General features: G+C 41.7%; 1 protein-coding gene across 1 annotated transcript; it reads left to right on the top strand.

Annotated features, from left to right (window-relative positions):
* The first annotated feature begins 2229 nt into the window (after nt 1-2229).
* On the top strand, nt 2230-4422 carry LOC119811621 (disintegrin and metalloproteinase domain-containing protein 25-like). Its single transcript, XM_038325516.1, has one exon. It carries the CDS (start codon nt 2230-2232, stop codon nt 4420-4422), a length of 2193 nt encoding a protein of 730 aa, XP_038181444.1.
* The last annotated feature ends 7411 nt before the right edge of the window (nt 4423-11833 follow it).

The raw sequence follows: 11833 nt of genomic DNA, 5'->3' as shown, positions 1-11833 counted from the left end.
CGCGCCCCTTCTCCAGGAGTCTAGTCCAAGGCTCTGTGGTAGAGAATGGTAGCAGGTGGAGGCTGCTCAGGGTCTCCAGGGCTTGGTGGGTGGGGGTAGGGTAACATGATATTCCTCCCAGGGCAAGAACGTAGAGAGCTGAGCCCTCCAAGCCGAAATCCAAATGCTTACCTCTGCAGGGGCAGTCTGGGCCAAAGCTCTGGTGGTAACAGACATGATGGAAGATGATAGCAGGTCTACACAACAACATTTTAAGAATGAATTATGATAAACTTATATGGGTTAAGTCAATTATCAAGAGTATCATGCCAAAATTAAACCATTATTATCAGAGGAAAAAATAATATTAGAAATGGCCAAATGTATTTCAAGAAAAAATATGGAAAGCAATATGATGGGACATGTCTGTAATCCTCATACTTAAGTGTGAGCCCCAGGCTAAAAGTCTAGGATGTCAAAATCAGACCAAGTGATATACTGAAATCTTATTTTGAAAAACAAAATCAAACCACAAAGATATGGAAACAAATAAGATATTGAGATGTCACTCACAATTTAGAAATTTTGTTCTCACAAGGTTCTTTTCTACTCTTATTTTCTGTGGCGTCTAGGTATTTTGGGCAATAACCTGTGTGTGTGTGTGTGTGTGTGTGTGTGTGTGTTTTACATGTGTTAAATTGTGAGTGTATATGTGTGATCATATATAAGCACATAAACGTGCAGGTCACAGGTAGATGTTGATGTCTTCTCATCATTCCTCTCCTTACTCATGACAGGCCCATTTCATTGTTCACTGAACTGAAGAGTATAGCTAGACCGGCTGTCCTGAAAAACCCTAGGATCTCTCTGTTTCTGTTTACTCCTCGTTAGCCTGATCTGCCAGGTCTGGGCTTAGAGATACAAATCACCAATCCTAGAGTGGAAACATGAGTTCTGATACTCCAAACTCAGTGACCATGCTTGCCCCACAGCAACTCATGTACTTATTCATTGCTTCAGTCTTGCGAGCCTCTACTCTTTTGTCCTTGCTGACTTAATTCAGATACTTAAGGCACTATTACCATGCTAAAAGTTAGATTAACGTTTGTCCTAAAACAAGTTTCCAGATGCATATATTTAGTGACAAATCATAGATTCAGGAAAATAGTTAGGGAAGGCTCCAACATTGAGCAAAACAGAATCCAATGAAAACGTTTTTCAACTGGATTTTTTGGTCTGCTTAAAAATTGAAAGAATTAAGGAATTGTGTGGAAGACATGTATAAATTATTAAAGAAGCACGTGACATGTTTAAAACATATCTCTCAATGACTTCAGACTTCAACAAAGATGTCAGGCTGTCTGCCCTAAACACCGTGTTTCTAGGAATGCACTGCAAGCAGGAGCTTCTCTGACTAAAGCTGGCAGGAGCACTGACCCTTAAACACAGACATATTTGGAAAGCTACTAGACAGGATGTCAGGTCCAGTTGGGAAATAGGTTAGCAATAGCTTCCCCACCAAGGCTTAGGAACTCTGGTTATGGGCTTTTGAATATTGATACATTAATATTTTTCAACTACACAAATTTGAACTAAGAGAGAAAAAGTTACCATAACTGTGTGGAGACTCTGTGTGTGTGTGTGTGTGTGTGTGTGTGTGTGTGTGTATGCCCTGAACACATAATTTAGAAGTAATAGGAACAGTTATTACAGATATCTCCAAAAAAAAGTGACTCAAAAACTCACTTTTGGAAACTGAAAGAAAACTTTGTATGTGTTCCAAGTTGGTATAGAGACATCAATTTTACCTTAATAAACTATAACTTATAACCATTGTCTATTGACACCTTTTATTTAAAATATTTGTTATACATATGTGAGCTCAAAAAATTTAGAAACATGTTAAATCTGAGTGTTCCCTATCTTTTTCAGAAAACATCAATATGGGCAAATTATAACTCTTACTTACAGCCATTTATGACTGTACTTCAACAAAATTGAACACCAAATCAAATGTAAATAAAATACGAAGTCATGCCTTAGACCAATACCTAAGAAATGTAATCTCATACCTGGATCTTTCTCTTCTGTCTTGGCCTGCCCATAACTAAGCTATTCCTATGTCTGTCTTCTTGTTCTATTTCACTTAGTCCTGGGCTAACGCATCCACTCAGCCAGGAGACAGACCATTAAGAATCAGAACTGTATGCACCCAAGACAAGGGCATTCTCCTTTGATGTCTATGAAGACATGCAGGCTATGGGTGAGACTGTGGTGCACACAAGGATAAGTCATCTGCAACTCATGCTAGACATCTTGATCATTCTCTCAACATGGCCTGTCCCTGGGCATGCTCAACACACCAACCTCCCAGAAGTCATGATACCCTTAAGGGTCAGAAGCAACAGAACAATGCGAGCTATGGGATGGCTGACCTATAGCCTCCACTTTGGGGGCCAGAGACATTTTATCTACATGAAAGCTAAGAAGTTTTCAATGTCTAGACACCTCTCTGTATTCACCTACACGGAACAAGGTGCTCTACACAAGGACCAGCCCTTTGTCCAGAACAATTGCTATTACCATGGCTATGTGGATGGAGATCCCGAATCCATAGTGGCTCTTACCACCTGTTTGGGGGGCTTTCAGGGAGTGTTACAGATAAATAGTACAGTATATGAAGTCAAGCCCAAGAACCTTTCTTCCACGTTTGAACATTTGGTTTACAAGATGGACAGCAAGGAGACGCAACTACGCCCCATGAGATGTGCATTAACAGAAGAGGAGATAGCAAGGCAAATGAGGCTTCAAGAGAATGATAACCTCACGCTGATGCAAAGCAGCTATGAGGGCTGGTGGACCCACAAGCGATTTCTTAACCTGGCATTGGTTGTAGACCATGAGCGAATTCTTTATCTGAACGGCAATCTGTCACGTGTGTTACTGGAAATATTGATCATTGTTGAAAGAATAAATGTGATTTTTCTTCCACTAGATGTTGAGATGGTTTTACTTGGAATTGAGATGTGGAATGAAGGAAACCCAGTCACTGGGTCTAACATAGCTAGTCTCCTGAACCAATTTTGCTCTTGGAAACGTGTCAGCCTTAATAATCGTATTCAAAATGATATTACACATCTTTTTGCATTTTGTGATTTTTACATGTATCTTGGCTTAGCCTATGTTGGGACTGTTTGTGAGTCAGCTAGAAATTGTGGCATTGATTGTCTGGTAGGACCAAATCTTGTTCACTTTGGACTTATTACAGCACATGAAATGGGTCATAATTTGGGTATGTTGCATGATGTGAACTATTGTACGTGTGGAAAGGAAGCATGCTTAATGGCTGCAACAGACAGTGGCATCCAAGAATTCAGCAACTGCAGTTATGCTCAGTTTTGGCCAGTTTATGCTACTGCCAACTGTATGCACAAGGAAAAGAAGCCAGTAAGCAACTACAAATTAAAAGTCTGTGGGGATGGTGTAGTCGACGATGGAGAGCAGTGTGATTGTGGATCTTCAGAAATGTGTAAAAAGGATCCATGTTGTATGAGGGGCTGTACCCTCAGAGGCGGAGCTGCCTGTGCTTTTGGGCTTTGCTGCCAAGATTGCCAGATCATGCCGTCAGCCACCGTGTGCAGAGAACAGGACAATGAATGCGACCTTCCAGAATGGTGCGACGGACATTCGCACGAGTGCCCTCATGATGTCTATTTGCTTGATGGGAGCTCCTGTAAAGATGGTGGCTACTGCTACGAAAAGAGATGTCGTAACCGAGATGAACAGTGTCAGCAGATCTTTGGCAAAGGAGCCAGGAGCGCGGCTCAGAGATGCTACAGGGAAATCAACAGCCAAGGTGACCGGTTTGGCAACTGTGGTATATTCAGAGGCACGTACTTAAGATGTAATGATCCAGACAGCCTCTGTGGGAGAGTTCAGTGTGAGAATGTACAAGTTGTTCCTTTAATGAAAGAGCATTCCACTGTTCACTGGACTCACCTCAATGGTGTCACCTGTTGGGGAACTGACTACCATTGGGGGATGACAATACCTGACATTGGCCATGTGAAAGACGGCACAGAATGTGGTCCAGAGCACGTGTGCCTTAGTAGGAAGTGTGTCAGTAAATCAATTTGGGAAAGTGATTGTTCACCAGAGACCTGCAATCTGAAAGGGGTCTGCAATAATTTACACCATTGCCACTGCAACTTTGGGTGGAACCCACCCTTTTGCCTTTCCCGTGGTTTTGGAGGGAGTGTTGACAGTGGCCCTCTGCCCAGGAAAATGGAACAAGAGCAGCAGGAGAAAAATATAATGGTATTGATTAGTGTGATTCTTATTGTTATTTTTTCAGTCTTTGCAGTAAAATTGCTTTTGAATAGGCCTGTCAGATCTCCTAGGAAGGGTGAATCCAGTTCTTCTATCTCAGTTGACAACACTTGAGGGAGAGTAGCAATAGTTTGAAATTGTAAAGTTATACCTAATCTTCCTCAGTTTACCATGACTTGTCCTGTATTATCTCAGCTCTTGAAGCTTCTCTTGTTTACGAATATCTGGAACAAAACCTAGAAATATTTAATATTCAAGATAAAAAACTTCTCAGTACTCAATAAAAAATGTGGCTTTTATTACTTAACTTGTGTCTTCACGCTGTCTTACAGTGTTCTCAGTAAAGGCTCACCCCAGGGATCCTGCATGTATGTTTTGCTTTTGCCTCTCTCAGTTCCAGACTGCCTGCCCTTTTTATATTGCCTGTCACATAAAGAGCAGAATTCTTTGATCCTGTTTGCTCACAGGGAGTCCACCCTAGTGGAATCTTCTAGGGAGGGGAATCAGGGGTAAATTGGAAACCCTGGGGGAACTGTTTAATTGAAGTTCCTGTCAGTGTTGCCTCCCTGGCAGTTCTCACCTGTGTGGCATCAGCAGCTGTCTATTGGCCTTTGATTACAGGATGTGGCTTGGCCTACACCATGTGTGCCTCCACAGAAAGTGTTGCACCTTTTCACACTGGACAAGCACGTGCTCATTAAAAGCTGTACTTTAGAGGCGGCTGCAACAGGAGATATTACCTTTGCACTTCTGGCTGAGCTAACTCGGGTGTCTCAGGAGTGGCTGTAAGGTGGTGTTGATAGTGACTCGTAGAGGTAGCAGAGGTAGCGGTTGCTACTACCTTTCTGAAGAAACACCATTGTCATCCCTAGAGATACAAATCAATTCCTCAGCAACCTGCCTCCCACATGCTGAGTCCTGGGTCTTTGAACCTTTCCCTTTCCTGATTCACAAAGGATACAGCACCAAGTTGTCAAAACCCTCCTCAGACACTGGAGTCCTACAACCGGCAAACTCACCCCCAATCTCTTGGTTGAATATCTTCAGTCTCTTCATGATCTCCAGTCCAGAGGTGGTAGCAACACCATGTAGTTTGTAATGTATCTCGGGAGCATAGTATTTTATGCCTAAATGCTAAGTGACATAGACCATTCCTTGTTACTACAGAAACACAGGAAGAAATCACACATCTGAAGATATTTAAATTATCACTATTAAATATTACAACCTTGAGATTGTTTTACACTTTGCATTTACAATATCATAAAGCCTTCAAACCAAAGATACTATTAGTACCAACTCAAAGAAATTGCAATATTTTTCATTTCTCAAATTCATATTTGTCCATTTTAATTGAAAAAATCATATGGGTGTTATGATATATTTCCTTTTCCCAATTCCCTTTGGGTACTCCCTACTGACAGGGCCCAGTACTAGACTAAAGGCCGGAGAGTTGGAACTTACTTCTTTTCTTTTGAGGTTATTGTCAACAGTTCAAATAACAGATATGGCTAATATTCAGACCTGGTATTTTAGGTATTAAGAAGTAGACCTTTGCCGGGCGGTGGTGGTGCACGCCTTTAATCCCAGCACTCGGGAGGCGGAGGCAGGCGGATCTCTGAGTTCGAGGCCAGCCTGGTCTACAAGAGCTACTTCCAGGACAGGCTCTAGAAACTACAGGGAAACCCTGTCTCGAAAAACCAAAACCAAAAAAAAAAAAAAAAGAAGTACACCTTTTTCTTCCTCAAACAAAAACCTAAGCATCCAACTAGGTCCTTACTCCCTTAGGAAGATAACTATGGATTATACACAGGGAGTAGTTTGTCTACACTATGTTTTGGTCTAGGGTGTGAGCGTTACTTGTCTTGTTTGGACAATAGAATGTTTAACTAAAAATGTAGCCCCTAACCCTTCAGCTGGTCTGTTCTTTCCATGTATCATGTGAATGCATTTTTTAAATCTTACTCTTACCTTTTGGGGTCCAGGTATTGAAGCAAATGGAAATTAAACATGGTGACTTTCAGTAGTCACTGGATGTCCCTCCTAATACGATCCTTTGTTTCTCTCTCTTATTTCTCCTATAGCTATGCTCCTTTTGCCTAATAATTCTAATCCTCATGCTCCAACTATGGAATGTTGGAATCTGATTTGGTTAGGAGCCCAGCAGAAGTCACCCCGAAAAGGTGACCTATGATACCCTACCTCCCTACCTACCAAAATTTCTGATCTTTTTCTTTTCTCTTTCTTTTAATAAACAAACAACAAAAACCCATAAAATGGAAATCAAGATAAACAAACAATGAACCTAGTTGAACAAATGTCCTTGTAGTATAATTGAACATCTTTTGGGTATATCCCCAAGAGTGGAATTGCTGGATCCTGAAGTAGGTTGATTTTCAATTTTCTGAGATACCACCACACTTATTTCCAGAGTATTTGTACAAGTTTGCATTCTCACCAGCAATGGGAGGTAGTGTTCCCCTTACTCCACATCCTCTCCAGCATAAGCTATCAATGGTGTTTTGGATTTTAGCCATTCTGACTGGTGTAAGATGGTATCTCAGATTTGTTTTGATTTGTACTTCCCTGATGGCTAAGGATGTTGAACATTTCCTTATGTGTCTTTTGACCATTTGAGATTCTTCTGTTGAGAACTGTCTATTTACTTCTGAACTCCATGCTTTATTTGCAATAGTCAGAACCTGGAAACAACCTAGATGTTCCTCAACCCAAGAATGGATAGAGAAAATGTGGCACATTTACGCAATGGAGTATACTCAGGAGTAAAAAAACAATGACACCTTAAAAATTGCATGCAAATGAATGGAACTAGAAAAAAAACCATCCTAAGTGAGATAACCCAGACCCAGAAAGATGAACATAATATGTACTCAATCATAAGTGGCTATTAGCTGTAAAGCAAAAGATAATGAACCTGTAGTCCATGATCCTAGAGGAGCTAAGAAACAAAGTAAACCCTAAGAACAACATACACAGATCCCCTGGAAATGGGAAATAGACAAGATCTCCTAAGAAAATTGGGAGCATGGGAGTGGAGGGAGAAAGGAGGTTGAAAGGGAAAGAGGAGGGGAGAAGGGGAGTGGATAGGAAAACTTGATAGGACAGGATAGTCAAGATGGAGAAAGAACAGAAATGAGAGCAAGAAAAGAGATATCTTGATTGAGGGAGCTAATATGGGGCTAGCAAGAAACCTGGCTCTAGAGAAATTCCCAGGAATCCACAAGGATGACCCCAGCTAAGACCCTAAGCAATAGAGGAGAGGGTTCCCAAACTGGCCTTGCCCTGTAGTCAGATTGATGAATATTTTAAATATCACCATAGAACCTTCATGTAGCAACTGATGGAAACAGAGGCAGAGACCCATGGTGGAACACCGGGCTGAGTTCCCAAAGTCCAGTTCAAGAGTGGGAGGAGTGAGAATATGAGCAAAGAGGTCAAGACTGTGATGGACTCACCCACTGAAACAGCTTACCTGAGCTAATAGGAGCTCACCAACTCTGGCCAGACAGGGAAGGATCCAGCATAGGACCAAACTGGGCTCTCTGAATGTGGGTGACAGTTGCATGGCTGGGGAAGACTGCAGGGCCACTGGCTTGGCACCAGGATTTATCCCTACTGCCTGAGAACTCATTCTCTTTGGATGGATACCTTGCTCAGCCTGGATATAGTAGGGAGGGCCTTGGACCTTCCCCAAAGCAATATACCTTACCCTCTCTAAGGGGTGCATGGAGGTGGGATGGGGAAGAAGGGTGAGGGAATGCAAGAAGGGGAGGAAATAGGAACTGGGATTGGTATGTAAAATGAAAAAAAAAGCTTGATTTCTTTTAAAAAGTAAATTAAATTCAAAAAGATAAACAAACAAATGATCAGTAAGACAAAATATGCTGAAACATGGAAAAATGAGTAAGAAAAGAAACCCTGCAAATACATCTTTGAGTTTGTTTTATATTTGTCAGTTATTCCTGAGCTTTGGGTCTGCCTGAAATTAATAAACCTGTGAGACACTACGGGGAAAAAAACAATTTTTCATCTGCCAAAGGGTGTCAATTGCAGATAGCTACTTGTTTAGTGGTGGAGAGCCTGTTAATTCCCCTTCTCAAAGCCGGTAATGTGTCCAGCTTGAACCACTTGCAGCCCCTGTGCATGCTGCCAGTTCCCATGAGTTCATTCACGTACTTCAGTCCTGTTACGTCAGGAAGACACGATGTCCTTGAAGTCATTTGTCCTCTCTGGCTCTTACAACCTTTCTACCACCCCTGATGCATAGATCTCTAAGCTTGAGGGAAGGGCTAACCCATTTAGGAAAGGCATGTTCTTAAGTCTCTCTCAGTCTCTGTATTATCTGATTTCTAGCTGAAATAAACTGTGATGATAACACAGTGCAGATCTCTGAGGGGTGGTAGCGGGGAGCAAAGGGTAGCTGGGTCCACCACCCAAGGCCTCTGTGGGTCCCAGGGGGTGGGAGGTAGCAGGTGAGAGACTCCTGGTCCCATGAGGGGGCATGGCGGGTGAGAGACAGAGATGGATAGGCATGCCATGTGGAGAGAGGGTTTGGGTATAGTTTATTCAGTAGATTTTGGGAGGAAAGGGAAGGGAAAGAGGGAAAGAAACCGGGCGTCGGGGATGGGGTGGGGGATGGAAGCAACCACCTCTTCCAAAGAGAGAGCTAAGGCAGGCTGGAAGTGCAAGGAAGATTTTCTTGCCACTGTGGAAGGGAAGGGAGTGGGCAGGGCTTGTCTCTTAAAGGGACAGGACAGACCATTACATAAACATCAATATTAGTTATCATCTTTTGTAAGAATAAGAGACTCTGATGGGCCTGAGTGAGGCATTAATCTTGGGTTATAGCAATATATCATTAGTAATCTTGTTGTTGCAGTGTTCCTTTAACAGAATAATATTAGCTTTTCCCCTAGGACCATGACCTACCTAGACTCAGATTCTTGGCCCCTTTTTCATTGTCAGGTATGAATTCCATCTTACAGAGTGGGCCTTAAACTAAGTCATAAAGTGTGTGATTACCTCCATAGCAGCTGCATACACTCTTTCACCGGTGTATCTTGCAGGAAGGTTTCTGTTGCAGGTCACAGGTTTGAGAGCTAGGAGATATTGATGATTACCTTTCACTTCCAGTAGCATGCACAGGGCCTTCCAGCACCCAGACTAGTCAGTAAGGTGAACCTTCTAATTAGACACATGATCTATTCTTCATGTTTGATGACATGTGTAAGTGTTATCGTCTCCAATATGACCTGTGGTTTTGAATATAATTGTCCCCCATAAGCTCATTGAGAGTGGCACTATTAAGAAGTATGGTCTTTTGGAGGAAGTGTGTCCCTGTGTGGGTGGGTTTTGATGTCTCCTATGTTCAAGCTACACCTAGTTCAGTTCACTTCCTCTTGCCTGCTCATCAAGATGCATACTCTCAGCTCTCATGCCACCATGTTTTCTGCCATGATGATAATGGACTGAACCTCTGAAACTGTAAGTCGACTGACTAAATGTTTCCCTTATAAAAGCTTCTGGGGTCACGGTGTTCTTCACAACAATTGACACCCTAACTAAGATAGAGCCCTACCACACATTTGCAGAGAGTAACAACTCCTTTGACCATAGCCTGTGATGTTGGGAATTTCATGGGACCCCTTGGACCAAAAATTCAAAAAGATGTAACCCATTCTTACCACTGGAAGTATTACTTGGTGGCATATGATTGTGATATCTAGTTGGGGCATTTACTGTTCTAATATTTGAGTCAACTTAGACTCCTTTCATATTTATATATTTTAGGAAGTTTATACCATAGTAAGTTTTGGTATGGTTTTTCAAAAGGCATTTGATGTCACTTATTCATGCCTTATTCCCTCCTGTTACTCCTCTCTTCCATCTCCCCTGACTTGATCATCCTCGTCCAGCTTCACCTTTTCATATCCATAAAAATATATTTTATTCTCCCTTCCTTCAGAGATCCAATTCTCCCCTTTACTCTCCTATTAGGTACCTGGCCTCTGTGGTTATTCTGATTGTAGTACCTATACTGAAGGCATAAAAAGTATAGTATCATCTGCATATAGGAATAACATACAATATTAATTTTTAAGTGTCTGGGTTACCTCACTAGGATGATTTTTTTTCTAACTTGATCTGTTTACCTGTGGGAACCCACCTTGACCAAAGATCAGAGAATTCAAACCTATTCCTGCTCCTTCAAGGATATTACAGAAGTTTTGACCCAGGGAGTGGCTGCCTACAGGATGCTTGGTTTAAGGTGTGGTTGCTGCATGTCCTGCCCTAAACAACAGAATGCTTAACTCAAAATAGAGATGCTTGATGTTTCAGGTATTGAAGCAAGTAATTGCTCTGTTTGTTCTTTGTGTCATGTTAAAGCAGACGTTAGCCTTCTTCTCCCATTTTTTTTTTTTTTTTTTTGGTTTTTCGAGACAGAGTTTCTCTGTAGCTTTGGAGCCTGCCCTGGAACTAGCTCTTGTAGACCAGGCTGGTCTCGAACTCAGAGATCCGCCTGCCTCTGCCTCCCGAGTGCTGGGATTAAAGGCGTGCGCCACCACCGCCCGGCTCTTCTCCCATTTTTGGATTGGGGTATATAAGCATATAGAAAATAAATGTGGGCAAATTCAAGATTCCCTGGATTGCCCTCCCAGTACTAGTCTGTATCTCTGTTTCTTTTCTTTTGTATCTCTGTTCCTCCTATTGAATATTTTTAATACACATGCTCCTACTCTGGAATGTGCAAACCCCATTGAATCTGGACTATGACAGGACCCTAACAGACCTTGCCCTCAATGTGGGGCTCCTGACAGATGGTGTCCAGATATGTATGTGGCCAGTGGTACAGGGGGGAATGTTATGGACACCACAGATGAATAAGACATCTGAGATGTAGAAGTAAACTGTGAGCACTCAGATAAGTAAATAAGATGGAGAGGTGACAGTGATATTTATCAGGAGTGTGTGTCCTGCTTATCCAGTCTGTATAGCACACTGTAAACAGTCAAAGGCAAGAGCAGTTTCTTTGCCCAGTGGCTAACACTGTCACAATGAAAGCAAACTCCACAAGAAATTTCTTAAATGCCCTCTTCCGTGAAGTAAATTAGTACTGCCAGAAGAAGATGTGTCTCATTATTATGAAAATACCTAAAGTAACAAAATATTCTAAATTTCATATTCTATAGGTCTTTAAAGTGTTTGAAATCCTCTATCTATCTAAAATATACCTATTTAGCCTTCAAAACATACCTAATGTGACTACAAGTTTAGTTATTGTAGATTAACTACTTTATCAGACCATAAATCACCTCATTTTTTATACATTGCATTTTTAAATAAACTGTTTAAGCACAATACCCCATACAAGAGTAGAAACATACAGTGTAACAAAAAATAACTTTAAATTTCTATCAATATACTTTATTACCCCAAATGATACCAAACAACCATAGCCCACCAAATAACCAAAAGCCTCCCACATCCCTCTTGGGAAAGTGGG

The sequence above is a fragment of the Arvicola amphibius genome, chromosome 4, assembly GCF_903992535.2.
Source record: "Arvicola amphibius chromosome 4, mArvAmp1.2, whole genome shotgun sequence".
Taxonomy (NCBI): Eukaryota; Metazoa; Chordata; class Mammalia; order Rodentia; family Cricetidae; genus Arvicola; species Arvicola amphibius.
This window is presented reverse-complemented; position numbering and strand designations above follow the sequence as displayed.